A 15,132-nucleotide genomic window follows, 5' to 3' on the forward strand; every position below is an offset into this window, starting at 1 on the left:
TGTAATTAAAAGTGTAGTCAGATACATTTTTAACAAACCAATTTCATGATCTTTGTTAGTATTGCATAATATTGTGAAAACCAAACTTTTCTTTGCCCCTTTGTTTTCCACTTCTACATGTACAATTTTATAGAAATACAGTAGGACAGGGAGAAAAAAAACTTCCACAAGTTCTAACTTTGCATAATTTATTTTCCATTTTTGCACTGCATTCATGTTGGGCAAAGAAAACAGTTATAATTTTCACATTTGTTTAATGGTTTTGTTTTACTTTTTGGGTTTGGTAATGGTGGAAATCCTACAGGGTAATGTTTACAGCCAAAGAAAAATCTTCCTTGATCTCTCAAAGGATATGGAAATGTTTCTTCTAACAGGTTTTGCCAGGCACATTTTTTTTTTTTTTAAAAGAAGAGCAAGCTGAAATCACAACTCCGCCAGATGTCAGTTTTTCTCTGTATATTCTGCTTAAATTTTTCAGCTTATACTACTTTAGTGTCTGAGGACCCAGTTCTGTTAGGTGGTGAACATCTCCTGGAAAGTGTGAGGAACTGTCTGAAATCACTGGGAATCGGGGAGCTCATCATCTTCCAAGGGGCTTTCAGTACCTCACAGGATTGGGCCTTAATTTAGCAGTTCATACTTATAGTTCTGTACAGAAATGTATTTGTCCCTATGTTCCTCTTATAGAGAAGTATTAGGTCCTCTGTTTCATTCTGCTGATCTTTCACCGTTTCTCTTCTAATTAACTCTTAATTATTCTCATCTTTTTTCTTTTTCCAAAACTGACTGTCAAGAAATATGTAAAAGCTAGGGTAAGTGATTTTCCTTTCCAAAACTGCAAAATGATATACTGTGCCCAATGAGCTTTAATTTTAACTAATTCTCCTTCACCTCCCAAATAAATAATATCCAGCCTTTATTGCTGCGAACTTCAGTTATATTTGAAGTCTTCTAGCACGCAAAGTATACCTGCTCTGTGCTTTAAGAAAAATTGTTTCCTTTCAAGAGTCTCTATTACACACGCTGGCTGCTAGTTCCATTAGTAGGCAATCAGTTCTTAGCTAACGCAACTAGATTGCATTCATTAATATTAATGTGTTTTGAAATATATTATTGGTTCTGATTATCTAGGTGATTTGTTCTTATAGACATACATTGTATTAAAGCAAGAGGATTCTTACTTGTATAAAATCTTTTTTCTTCTTCTTTTTTTTTTTAACAGAGCACTTTAAATCAGAGCATTAGATTACTGCAGAGGACATCATCTGAATTTATGGTAGGTCAGTCTTTCTGGCAAAAAGAACATGTGATATTTTTTTACTTTAAATCTACCCTACCACAAGCATACAGGACATAACATTTGCAATATTTTAATTTTACTAACTTTTCGGGGGCAGGAAGAGAGTGTCATACTTAGAGCTAGGGACCAGGGATGGAATCCACAAAGGTATTTAAGCAGCTAAGTCCCATTTTTAGGTACCACTATGACCCATAAAACTCCTGCTTGGCTGACACCCAATCCTGTAGGTACCTAAACTCACATGGCTCCCAAATTTTTACCTCTGGGCATGTGCAGTGCAGCCTCACTGTCAATGTCCAGACACCTGTCTCCCACTAAAGCCTCAGCGCGGTTCACAAACCCAGAAAAACAGGCATTACGCTGCCTATGTCATGTGTGAGGCCCAGTCTGGTAGGTGACCTCTGAGACCCTTCTGGTGAGTTCACACAAAACAGTGGGGGGGAAGGGAAAGGAGGAGGACCTCCCTCAGAACATTTAACCCAGTAGTTAGGGAACTCACCTGGGATATGGGAGACACCCCCCCCCCCCCCCCCAGTTCAAGTTTCCCCTTCTTCCTGAAGGGGAGAAGGGATTTGAACTGGGATCTGCCACTTCTCAGGTGAGTGCCCTAGCCACTAGGCTATTGTGATGGTGGCGCTTCCTCAGTCTCTCATTAAACAACTGAATAATTAAATATTAATTGGAGCAGTAAAGGAGGAGTTTTGTTTTGGGCTCCACATGCAACTTAGACGGACAAAACACCTATCTTCTCCCCGGTTCCTGGATTGCCAGCAGAGATAGGCACTGGGCATAACACTCACCCGTCTGGCGGGCACCTCCCCTGGGCTAGCTTCAGTAATACCCTGCCTAGTGCACTGGTTTGTGGATCACAGTCTAATGCACCTGTGGCTCCCCATGCATTTTGTAGGAAGCCAAGGGGTCTAACTCAGGCTTTGTGTATCACAGTGTTGTTCCTGTGAATTCTGTGTTTTCTAGGTACCTAAACAGTTAGGCATTGTGACGCTCAATGTTGCAATGTCCAAGTCCTTTTGCAGGTCTGAGCCAAGGAGTCTCAAGCTCTGGGCTCTATTCTACAGAGCTCTAGGTGCCGTGGTTTCCCCATCTCTCACATTTCCCCTTGAAAGCACTTGATGTGCAAAGTTTCATTGATTTTTATTGCTAATCTAGGTAGTTACAGTGCCCAGGAAGCAGCCACAAATCAAGACACTGTATGGCTATTTTTTAAACAGGCCACTGGAAAATTTTAATTCTGACTTAGTAAAATAATTTCAGTACAATTTTACATGCTGTGGTTTTCATGTTACTCAGCAGCTTGCTTTTACTCTTAGTCATTGATGTAGGATTGCTTTACCTGTCCGTATGTAAAAAAAAAAAAAAAAAATTTTTTTAGCCCACTCATGTGCTTAATTAAATGAGATCCACTGTCTTGTTAACGTTGGATGTCTCTTCCTCTGGCACACTGCATCCACCTTGTCCCCTTACTCACTCTTGCAATCTCAGCCAAACTGCAGGAAGCTTGAGCTTGACCTGGCTTCCCTACGACAGCCCACCTGCTTTCCTTCTCCATAGCAGCTAGTGCTTGCACAGCCAAGAGAGCAGCTGCCTTTATGCTCTGCTAATCTCATGAGAATCAGCAACAGGGTGGAGAGTCCTTCTGGCAGCAGCTTTCTCTGTTACCACCAGCCTGTCTTAGCTCCTGTAGCAACAGTCCAGCCTCATTAGCACTAGTGCAGTTATGTCACTGTGATTGCTCCTTATCTGCTTCAGTTCTTCTCGCCACTTTTACACCCATGCATGGCAGCAAACCAGCTGCAGGAAATCCATTCAGAACTTGTATGTCCTGGTCCTAGATTGGCAGATAAGAGGGGTTGGTGAGAATGTGAGGTTGTTGTAGGGAAGGAACAGAAGCTTTTCTTAAATTCACATACAGAGTAAGGCTCTGAGTACATCATCCTTTGTGTGTATTGGGGAGCTATCGGGATTTTTTTATAATGAAAAGCTGTCTGGCTTAAAAAAAAAGGGAGGGGGGACCAAAATGTTTCAAGGACATTTACAGTCTACATTGTAGTCCAGAGCTGAGATACAGTTTGGCCATGTGCTTGCCTTCCACATGAGTACTTCTGCCATGATAGAGAATGTGAAATTTATTTTCTGAGGCAAGACTTTGCTTATCTTTACCTATATGGTGTGGGGCTGCTATTGTGGGGATCCAGGTGGTGATGGAATGGCCTAGGAGATGAGAGAATCCCTACTCATAAGGGAAGAAAAGAAAAGAAGGGTAACCTGTTCTAGAAGTATGAAAGAGAGTGTAGGAAGGGCTGCTGCCTGACTATAGAGGTGCCAGCCTCTGACAGTGGTGAGGGGGGTCCATGTTGGTATAGAATGAATCCTTATGCCTGAGGGGTGCCGGGACATTGTGGACCCACTGTTGCACTCACCATATTGCACTCACTCACATATTGCATTGTGGACCCACTGTTGCACTCACCATTTGTCTCAGATTTTACTGTTATCAGGACAATGATATTTGTTTGCCTATAGAAAGGGCTAAAAATACAATACCAGCAGTGTTGTCGTAGCAACTTTGGAAAGGTCTTAGCTATCTTTTACGTACATTCTTTTTTCAGATAAAAGTAAAAAATGTGATTAGTGCTGTTGATGCTGCTCAGCTTCTCATAAGCAACGATGCGTCACTGGTTATCATCCAGGTAAACTTCCTTATGTGTAAATTAGTTTAATGAATTTATGGTGCAGTAGAGGCTTTAGGTGAGGGATTGATTTGTTGTTTGTTTATTTTTATTTTTTAGGAAACCAAAAAGTACATGGATATGATAATAGGCTACTTTGAGCAATATGTTGAGTGGGTCAAGGAGTCGGTAAGGTGCATTTACTACATTGAGGGAACTACTGTAAAATACGACAAAGTGTGTAAAGAATCTAAAGATGAAAGACTTATTCTGTTTAAAGTGTGTTTTACCATTTGTGTTCAGAACAGGGGGAAAAGTATAAACTGTTATAGTGTGTTTACTATAAATGGAGTTTCATTATATTTAAAGTAGAATGGAAGGAATAAGTTGTTTCAGTGCATACCAGGGTACTAAATGCCGTTCTAATTAAGTGTTGTTTCTCTAGAGTGCAAGTGGCCGAGATACCATTTGTACTTCTCACACACTGAGCCTGACTTTTTGTGTTTTTGCTCACCCTCTTCTTAAAAATAGGAAAAATAAATGCATAATTCTACTGAGCAGAGCAAGTTAATTCTTCAAGGTGTGACTTGTGCTCTGGGGATAAAATATACTGCAGGAAATTGCTTAGGAGGGGGGGAACACGCCCTTGGTAAATGGCACATAAAGCTTGTGCCAGGTATTGCAGGGTTTTTTAATGAATGATTTGAACAGTATTTTTAATCTGTTGTAGATTACCATGGAGGTAGCGGCATGCAAGCCTATTGCCAACGTGATAGACACTGCAGTAGATATATTTTTATGCAGCTATGTAATTGATTCTGTGGTAAGAAATATTTCCTATTTTTCTAAACTAGGGCCTTAAATGGGGAATTCTTGCTTGTACTTCCACCAAACTGTGAACATAACTCTCTGCATTTCATCCTTTGACTAAGATGTTCTGATGAGGGAGCTTGTCTAAATCTGAGATTGGCAAAGGAGAAAGTGTTCTGATCTGGATTAGATTTAGTTTAACATATGGAGCTCAGGTCTGAAACCACTCCAAGGCTGGAGTTTCAATACATTCCCATGAGATTTTTGTCCCATCGTAGCAGAAATCCATTGTTCTTGTGAGATTTTGCCATCTTGAATATGAAAAGAGACCAATTCTCATTCGGGATCTGAATTTGAATCCGAACAGTTTTGGAGGAGGTTCTGTTTTGGAGAGTTGAATCTGAACTCCCCTGAAATTCAAAGCGGAGTGGATCTGATCAGTTTTGACCCATCTCTGCTCTTAGAATATAAGAACAATGAAAGTACTGAGGAAAAAATTTCCACAAACATCTTTGCTGGAATCTAGAAAATGTGAATGAGGAAAAGGAACTTTTTTCAGGTGGCGTGCAGAAAACAAATCTTGATTCATTCATGTACAGAGGAGAGCTTCATTATGGCTGGTAGTACTTTGAGGTGCTGCTATTTTGGCATTTTCTCATCTCAGAGGATAAAAAGTTGGCTGTGTGTATTAAAAGAAACCACACATCTGTAAACCACCTAAAACCTCTCCCACCAATTCTTTCTTTTCCTCAATCAGTCTGAACCAAGCAATAATCAGAACTTGTATACAAGAACCACCTCCAATTTTCTGAAATCGAGTCTGAGGTGCTAACACTAAATCCTGAAACCTGCTGTCCTGCCAGAGCCAAGTCATAATCATCTAGTACCACAAAGGAACTGCAGAACTTCTCCTTCTTCCATCCTGCAGAAACTGAGTAGGAAAAATACTACTCACTAAATCAGTTAACTGTGGATGGGTCAAAATCTTACATGATGAAAGATCCCAGCTGGGCCCACATACAAGTCAAAACTGCCTCCAGCCCATAGGAATCAGGTTTAAAATACCATTTTAACAGCTGGAGCCTGCTAATCTGTGCACTAATGAAATTACTCTCACAGTTGTGAACTGCAGCTGTCAAGTCAGAAACTACCTCTAAGGTGATGAATATTCAGCTTGCCACAGGGAACATGAATAAGGCCACTACTGTTAAATATCAAGGCAGGGAAAAAACATGGCTAGTGGGTTCATCTCTAGGGACACAGTATCTTCCAACTTGGAGTTGGTTGGTTGAGTAGTAATGTTCTGCTGCTGGCCCAACAACTGATAATTCATGGCTGCCTCTCATTACAGGGTCTGCAGTGCCATGGGCCATGTCGGTGACTTCAGCTGTATGCTTTCAGAAACAACATAATTGACAATCTAGTAGTAATAAGGGCAGCAACTTCAGCTACTAAATAAAAGCCAATTTACAACTCAAAACTCTTAAGGGGGTCAGTTCTAAGAAATAATGTGGGAAGAAACTAGCAGTGGTTTAAAACACTAATGCAGTATTTTATTGAATGTCATTTTCTTGATTTTTGTCTTCTAGAATACCTTCTGGTTTGGTTTAGGAGGCTGTTCAATATTTTTAATTCCTGCCATAATTTGTGCTGTAAAACTATCCAAATACTATCGTAGAATGGATACAGAGGATGTGTATGATGAGTAAGTGTATAATCTTAAATAGGATAAAAAGAAAGTGGACACGAATACTTTCCTGCATAACACATTATTTTACATGAAATATATGGTGCATTGTTTAAACCTTCACTGTTGGCAAAATGAGCACCACAGTATCCTCTGAAAGAGTACGGATATGGGCCCTGATCTTTTAATATGCTCCATACAGGTGGACTTCCATATCGTACATTGATTCAGTGGGGCTCTGTATAGGTGTAACAGGGTCTGCCTGTGAGAAGCTCTTTGCAGGTTCAGAGCTTTAGAACTTCTTACACCTTTATTTTAAAATATTCCCAATTTCAGATAGATCATCTTTTGCTCAATTATAACGTTAAGATAACTTGTACCTGCTTTGTAGTTTCCTTGTGTTAATTCTTTCCTTTTTTGCTCAATATCCTGATTATCCCTAACCAGTCTTTCCTTTTCACTTGCAGTTCCTCTGTCTCAGGGACTTGGCATTTTACTTTATGATAACTGTTTTTACTTATTTTCATTTTTACTATTTTTTCCTATTCTTTATTTTAGCTGTTCAGTAAATCTGTGCACTTTGTTTTTTCAGATAATTTTATTTCGCATTGGTCAATTTGTATTGTACATTCACAAATGAATAGAGCCGTAGCAAGGCATGTACTGCTAAGACAAATGTTCACTTACTAGTATATTTAAGTTGATTGCTTCTCCTTTTTTATATTTTTTAGTGTTGAAACTATACCCATGAAAAAGTAAGACACTTTTACTGGTATTTGTTAAAGTTCTTTTACTAAAGAGTGAGGGTTTATATTTAGAATGTAGTTTTTATAGTAAAGAATTAACATCTTTTGGTTTAATTATATTTTGTAATGGTAGGGTACAACTGAACATAAATATCTCCATTAAATTGAAATTGGAGCATGCTAAAATAAGATTTTATAGAATTATTTGATATTCTACAGTATCAGTAAGGTTGAAAATTAAAGAATATTGTCTACTGAACAGAAACAACTTTTTTTTACAAACAATACCATCAGCCATTTACATGTCTTTGTAGCCATTTGTACATATTGCATCTTATAGTTAACATAGTCTTTTTTGGTGTATTTATTTTGTTACAGTATGGAAAATGGTAATAATGGTTATCATAAAGAGCATTTATATGGTATACACAATCCTGTTATGACAAGGTAAACCAAGTCTGAAACTGCATGCCTTCACGTTTCCTTGCTTAGCGTACTGTGCTAATCAGCTATCCAATTTTCTGCACGTTTTAAAGTGAATACTTTAATTTTCTATTTGCCTTTTGCATGGTTGCTCACAATAACAAGTGCTGTATGTTTAACTTTTTTGAATAAGCCTATATAGCCATAGATATTGTAATAGTATCCGGTCATTTAACTATGGAATTTTATAAGCTTAAAAGACACATAATTCCATATTACTTCTATAACATGGTGGCCCTAAAATAGTAAAGTTATTAAAGTACTCTGTATAGCAATTAAAAGGCTGTGGGGGGTGCATGTTCACTTTTTCCTGTTTTTTTTCCCATGTTTATATAAAGGTCTGTAGGACCAATTATAAATTGATACTTAATGAATACCCCTTTGACTGTAACCTGGGGCATTAATAGATGGTTCACTTTTAAATTCTAGTTTGTTTTTTTTAGAATTTTTTTCATGAGAATGCATAGAAGTAGGCTACATAGAACAAGCAGGACTAGAGATTTGAAAGATAAAGAAGAAACATTAAAAAAATCTTCTATTTTATAAAAGCAATGAGTAGCTACAGTAACCTCCCAAATTAACGTAATGTTTAATGGCTCAGTAGTCCCTCCAACCTGTGCCTTTGGTGCAGCTTTTTAAACGGCTGAGGAAAGGCAAAGTTTGCTATGTGCAGGCTGCAAATGAGCCAGGGGGTATGGAAGGGTTAGAGGAGAAGATGGATGTTACTGCACCTATGAAATTAGTCCAGACCTGTGTGGCCAAACAGTTAAGTCACAAGTCTGGGAGACGGGAGTTGTGGGTTCTTCTCCTGAGTCTGCAGCTCGCTTGCTCTGAGACACTGGCAAGTCACTTAACCTCAGTGCCTTGGATTCCCATTCCATAAAACTGGGATGGTGCTATCCACCTCACAGGGCTGTAGTGAGACTTCAGTAGGCTTTGGAGGAACTCAGAAGTATGTTACAATGAGAAGCTATGTAAATAATTGGCAAGTATAAGGACTAGTGAGCCCCATAACTTTTTTATATAGAACACATTTAGATTGAATGTTTGGTAGAGAATTAATTTTTATTGCTCTCTGGATCATGGATGGGGTGTTTTATGTTGATGGGGCTTGAGGTTGAAATTTTTGACAGCCCTCAGGGCCGTATCAGTTGAGTAAAAGTCTATTTTGTATTGATTATTTTATTGACCGAGTCTCTTCCCTATGCATCCTTTAGGAGGAAGTATTTCATAATAGTAGTATTCATGGTGTTATAATGTTCATTATTTTGGCATAGCCTATATCACACTGTGGGCTTTTGGAACTCCTCAAATTAATCTACAAGGTATTTGACTCCAAAGTCAACTCCACTGGCACATCAGAGAACTTCCACATTAAAGACTTTTGATATTTTCCATAAGAGGGAACCACTAATCATCCAGACTTTAGAAGTCACTTTCTGATCTTCGGATTTTTTTTAATATTGATTTTCAACATTCTTGCACTGTATGGCACATTATTTATGTGGTATTTAAAAAAAAATTTAAAAGGAAATCCTTGTTCAATGACTGAATAATACGACAAGTTATTCGGAAATAAGCGAAAAATCATTAACATAAAAATAGACTCTGTTAAATTAAAGCATACTAGCTTTCCACATGGACACAAACACATTAAGGACTATATTCTGATTTCAATTGTCCTACGGTCAGTGAACTTTCTCTGGATTGACCCCACCATAGCAATCATTAGAATTTACTCTAAACTGCCGTTTCCTTTTGATGATTTCATACCTGAGACAGAGTTTGAAAAAACTGCATCAGGGCTACGACAATCCGGGAATACCACTCTAGTAGATTCTTATTTTCTGTTCTTAACTGCACAAACCATTTTCATGTTTTCTGCTATACTGCTTTTTCTCAGTTCCTACAGATCTTTTTAGTTGGCTGTAAGTATTTGTAGCATCTTTTGAGTGAGATTGTTAGCAATGAAACCATATCCTCTTAAAGTGATAGGAATAGGAAGCCTCCCCCTTTGCACCTGCAGTGTTATGGATGCACGTAATTGCAGGTTGCAGTTGCATTTAGAAATCTACCTGATTATTTTATTTTTCCCCGATCAGGTAGGTAGAGATCTAAATAAAAATCAAATTCAGGTACAATTATTTGTGTGAGCAAAATGGGAGGTTGGGTTAAGATCTTTTTTCTAACTCAGGTCGATAGTGTTTGATTATCTGAGTATTTCCTTCCACCTCAAAACAAGACTTTAAAAAAAAAAAAAGATTGCTATATAATGAAACTAAACCCATTTTCTCTAATTAAAAACTTCAATAACTGACAAGAAGACTCAGGACTTATTTATATAGCACTTATACATTTCAGACCCAGGCATGATTGGTGGTCACACTACTGACATCTGACAGTACCACGCACTGTAGTTATGAAGGCAGTATATTCAGTCCTTTTGTTAGCAACAGAAAAATATATTTTTGTGTTCTCTTTAGCTCTGTGGAACAGTGGTAGCCAATACTGAAAACATCAGGGGTAAGTAATGAGCTTTTAAAATGTATTTCAAAATCTACCTAGCACATCCTCCCATTTTGAAATCTGCTTCTTAAAATGTAAAAACACATGCTAGTACACACGTGATTGTAGGTAGGGTAAAGTTTATCTCTTGACACATCCATGACTTTCACATGAAGACCATGAATGTATAGTGTTCTATCTGAATTTTGTTGCTACCTTAATCAATTTTTTATTGATTTTTTTTTCTTGTGATCTATTTTCAGCCTATAGACATGAGGCTCAAGATTCTTCTACAGGAAAACATGAAATTCTTCCAACCACACTGGGATCTGACTTCACCATCCAAATCCCATGCCACTTGTTCTATGTGGCTTGTACAGTAAATCAGTCTTGAATCAAGAAAACAGTGTTTAATGTTATGCCATTAACTATTGTACAAAATACCAGAGCCCTTCCTCTTGTTCACTGCTGTTTAAGACTTGAACTAAAGTGGTTTCTGTTTTTTACTTTTTTTACACTGAGGTTTCTATTTCACATCACAATATGTATATTAATGTGGCTTACACAGATTTTGCTTAAAGTTGACTACCCTGCCATGATTACTCAAGTTCTTACCTTACCATTTTGTTGGGAATGTGTTAAATATAGTATATACACATTTGCATAAAGAATACATTTTGTATACAGAGTCCTTTGTATATACATTTTCTTAAAGCTTAAAAGTGTTTTAGCAAAATTTTTGATATTGTATAATGTACTTCACAGATGAATTTATCAGCATGTTCAGTGTTGACTTTTGGTGCTCTTGGACGACCACTTTGGACTGAACTTTAAATGTACGGGATATGCATTATCTCCTGTCTCTGAAAAATTAATTCAGTTGAAGATTTTTCTCCCTCTCTTTGAGTTATTTAATACGTGATGATTTTTAAGTATTAGACCTGAAATGGTATTTGCAGAGAGACTCATTTAAAATTACAACTTTTGTGTATGTGGCAGAGTATGGAGCTCTCTGGAGTTTGAGTAATACTCTAATTAGACTGAGAGATGTCAAAAAATTGGTAATTTTTAGAATACTTCATCTCCAGACCAAGTTCCTAATAAATGTCAGTGGTTCTTTAAATAGGCAGTGATTATATTTTTGCTAACTAATTTTTAAATTAAACTTTCTACATAGGAATTTGAACACTTTTAGAAGGTTGTTTTACATCACTGTAGTTTAGGGTATTGCCTTGAATTTAGACATGTCAGTTGTGTTGCTGGATTATATGACATCATAAATCCACTTAATGGGCTGTAAAGGTCTACACTACAAAAATAAAGCACAGGGGGTAGGAAAGATGGAAGAATTGGGTATCTTGAACTGAAGAGAAAACTGATTATATACCAGTATTAACTATGTTTTCAGAAAGGTTAATTTGGCTTAAAATAAGGGTAGTTCCAAAAACCTTTGAAAACATAAAACAAAACTGAACAGCAATACCAGTTTTATCTGGAATAATGTAAGTTTTTTCACTCTTTGGTCAGAAATGGAAATATTTCTATGTGACAATATGTAGCGCGCGCGCGTGTGTGTGTGTGTGGTTGTATATATGTTCAGAATTGTAGAATTTAAAGAGTTTATTTTTCATTTGAGAAAATTTTCCCAGTCCATTTAAATAAACAAAAACTTGGTTAAGTAATCTGTATTTGATTCATAAATAACTATTTTATTTCATTTTAAGTGTGTTTGAGAGGTGTAGGAGGCACACTGGGTTAAGATGTGGACTGAGATCACATTGGGAAATGGATTTTGTCCTCCTTACAAAAACTGATGTACTGTTGGACTTCATTGCCAAGATTGGCTCCAAGCAAGATGAGAAACCCAGAAATAGAACGAGAGGGATTAGATTACCTTGATAAACCTGTGTGGGGAAGCTCATAAACCCCCAGGCCACACTGGGAATGTCTACACAGCAAAGAAAATCCCATTGCTGGCCCATGCCTGCTGACTTGGGCTGCAGGGCTGTTTCATTATTGTGTAAACTTCTGGGCTCAGGGATCCTGTGAGGTGGGAGGGTCCCAAAACTCGCCCTCCAGCCTGAGTCGACACAGCAATGAAGCAGCCCAAGTCAACTGGCATGGGCCAGCCATGGGTTTTTCTTTGCTCTTTAGACATACCCAGTGTGTCCTAAACTCTTTCCTTAGTTAAGGAATGTGCTGTTGATTTGCCACAGAATTCCATGTTTCCAGTATTGGCACAATAAAATATAAAAGTGACATGCTTGCCAGTGCACATCCACAAAAAACATAAGGGTACCACAAATCCATTTTTATTAATTGAATTATTTTAATCTTCTGGACAAATCCTCATAGGTTTGATTTGGCTGACCTTCTTCTGATTACTTCCATGTGGTCATACAATATCTGGCATAAAGACAGCTATAAAATAGCTGGAGAGTGGAAAATATCTGTTAAAATCAAAGGTGACGTGTGCATTTTGGGTAGGAATGTGCTTTTCAGTTATACAACTATCATGTTCTATTTAGCTGCAAGACGTGTCTTGTTACCTTCTTGGGAGTTCACAGGTTATTTGACATTCCCCTAAGCTATAAATTATGGGCATATGCTTACACTAGGGTGGTTTATTTAAAAAAAAAAAATTACAAGCCACCTCGAGAGAGAGACTTCTTTGTGCACGAAACCTTTAAATTGTGAGCAGACAGTTGCTTGTTTCTTTTGCTTTTTTGGACTGAGTTGCTTCAGGATCTTATTCTGTGTTTCACCATGAAGACTATCATCCTTCTTCTAATGATGTTCTGTTGCATGGGAGGGTTGGGACAGAAACAGACACAAAAGAAAAGGAGCAATGGTGAAGAAATCCATTTTCAGACTAAAGTCAAAGATGCTTGCACAATGAACATGAGTGGTAATGGGGAAATGAAACTCAGAATTGAATGCAAAAACCAAGGCAAGTCTTACTGGTGTGAATATACTGGCAAACCATCAATTTGTCGTCCTTTCAATAACAACCCAAAGGTTTATTGGAACCAGATTGCCCTTGAACTTAGAAAACTCCCAAACGCTTGCCAGTCCACCCTAGTGCTGAAGCCCAACATGTGCCAAAAGGCTCCCACAGATGCTCACATGAAGCAAGTAGCTTCCAGCATGAAGCCAAACCAGAATCCTAGCCAGCAAGCAGATACAGCCAATCAGGGGAAATCAATCCAGAAACCCTCAGCTTCTTTAAAGCAAGTTAAAGAAACCCAGGCAGGGAAAAGCTCTGCCAAAAAAGCAGGGAGACCTAAACCATCTACACAACCTCTTGTAAAACCAACACAGCATGGACAAGGGTCTGAAAATGATACTGAAGTAATGAAGTTGGCACGAGAGCATTGCTGGGAATCATTGCACGCTTTCTGCTCCTACATCATCAGCATCTTTAAAGGTTAAGAATTGCTTCAGGTAAAGCTCCCTCTTCAATAATATACAGCCAAAACAGAATCTCTTCACATTGTTTTTTTAAATTAATCTTAGGGCTCTCTAAAGAATGTAGATAGGGATTGTATACTGTGTAATGAATTCAGAAACTATCAGATAGGAAGAATTTGTTCACCTTGAAGATTTAAACTTGTTGATGGTTAAGTGACCTAGTGCCTAATCCTATGAGATGTTGAACAGTGTAATCTCCCATTTGTAGTCGGTAGAAGTCAGGGGACCCTAGTACCCCTCAAGATTGGGCCTTTAGTAAGAATTAAAATGGAGTGCCTGCTATCTTAGTTAATAATAAATAGTACTATTTTCAGAATTACTTTCCAGTACATGTCTGTGTGTGATACAATTCTTAACCCAGCAGCTCATCAATTCCACTTGTATAAACTGGATTTATTTTTCGCCCCAAATGCATGCTGCTTTGATTTAAACTAATGAGATGTCATCATTTTTTAATGTATTGCATTCATCTAAAAGCACAATTTAGAAAGACATGCAGATTCTGAGAACACTAGGGTTGTTAAGCAAAACTACGCGCTAATATTTAATTAACTTTTAAACTATTTTATGGAGTTTCGAAAAGTTACTTAATTTACATACATAAACCAAAACAGACAATTATTTGAATATTTCTTGTGGAAATGAGAGGCGATCACATGCTAAATCTTTGCTGCTATAGTTTGGGCATAAAGACAAAGCCTTCACAGAAGTAATCGGAGTTGTTCCCACTTACATTTTACCTCTGAGACTAACAACAGCTGGCTACAAAACCTGACAAACTTTCCACAGGAATGGAAATGTGTACTGCGTGAACCAGAAAGTTAGTTTTAGGCATGCTTAGACTGCGGAAGATTCCAAGGGTGCTTAAGAAGGCAAATTGCTAAATGACTAATTTTTATTTTCTTTTTTATTTTGCAGAGTAAATTTCTTACAGCTGAAGAGAGTTCCCTACTGGAGTTTAATATCCTTTTTTAGACTAAAGTTTTAGTTTCAAAATGGGACCAGAGCTATAAATCTTGTAATTACTTTTTTCCTTTGCACTTCTAAAATTAAACCATTTTAGCAAGTTTTCAAGACAGTCACCAAAGATGCATGAAATTGGACTGATTGTACTGAAATTATTAAGATAAACTCTCCTATATAAATTCTTTGATTCTTCTAAATATAGTTATAATATATAGGAACACGACTGCATTTAATCTGAGATGTCAGGTTAACTTTTTTAAAAGGCTGAACTTTGCTACATTTTACTATTTGTGCAACTTTATTTTAATGAGCATTTATAGAAAGATGAAAGCTGTAAATAATGCTCCAGTTTATGCAACCAATAAAAGAATGGTTTTTGAAAATATCCTTGTGTGTTTTGCTGCAATCTTAAATATAAGGACCTGTGTGTCCAAACAGTGATTTACATAATGCCAGTGCCAGAGTCTGAGGGACTGG

At 37.5% G+C, this 15,132-nt stretch overlaps 2 protein-coding genes across 11 annotated transcripts in view; both read left to right on the plus strand.

The window, feature by feature from the left end:
- PROM1 (prominin 1) overlaps positions 1-11,900 on the plus strand; it is a 93,141-nt gene extending 81,241 nt beyond the window's left edge. For 3 of the 10 annotated variants that reach the window (XM_048848791.2, XM_048848793.2, XM_075128020.1), the window contains 10 exons: positions 795-812; positions 1,223-1,276; positions 3,928-4,008; positions 4,108-4,176; positions 4,718-4,810; positions 6,387-6,502; positions 7,216-7,239; positions 7,609-7,677; positions 10,197-10,236; positions 10,482-11,900. In XM_048848791.2, the coding sequence (XP_048704748.2) occupies positions 795-812; positions 1,223-1,276; positions 3,928-4,008; positions 4,108-4,176; positions 4,718-4,810; positions 6,387-6,502; positions 7,216-7,239; positions 7,609-7,677; positions 10,197-10,215 (543 nt within the window). In that variant the 3' untranslated portion in view covers positions 10,216-10,236; positions 10,482-11,900. Of the gene's footprint in view, positions 1-794; positions 813-1,222; positions 1,277-3,927; positions 4,009-4,107; positions 4,177-4,717; positions 4,811-6,386; positions 6,503-6,951; positions 7,240-7,608; positions 7,678-10,196; positions 10,237-10,481 lie in introns of those variants that run through there. The other 7 variants (XM_048848792.2, XM_048848794.2, XM_048848797.2 and 4 more) reach the window with 5 other exon arrangements.
- Positions 11,901-12,979: 1,079 nt separating this feature from the next.
- On the plus strand, positions 12,980-13,650 carry FGFBP2 (fibroblast growth factor binding protein 2). Its single transcript, XM_048848839.2, has one exon. It carries the CDS (start codon positions 12,985-12,987, stop codon positions 13,648-13,650), a length of 666 nt encoding a protein of 221 aa, XP_048704796.1. The 5' UTR covers positions 12,980-12,984.
- The last annotated feature ends 1,482 nt before the right edge of the window (positions 13,651-15,132 follow it).

The sequence above is a fragment of the Caretta caretta genome, chromosome 4 (genome assembly GCF_965140235.1).
Source record: "Caretta caretta isolate rCarCar2 chromosome 4, rCarCar1.hap1, whole genome shotgun sequence".
Taxonomy (NCBI): Eukaryota; Metazoa; Chordata; order Testudines; family Cheloniidae; genus Caretta; species Caretta caretta.

Excerpts from the sequence above, each read along its gene's own strand:
- FGFBP2 (XM_048848839.2), top strand. The coding sequence starts at position 12,985 with ATGAAGACTATCATCCTTCTTCTAATGATGTTCTGTTGCATGGGAGGG.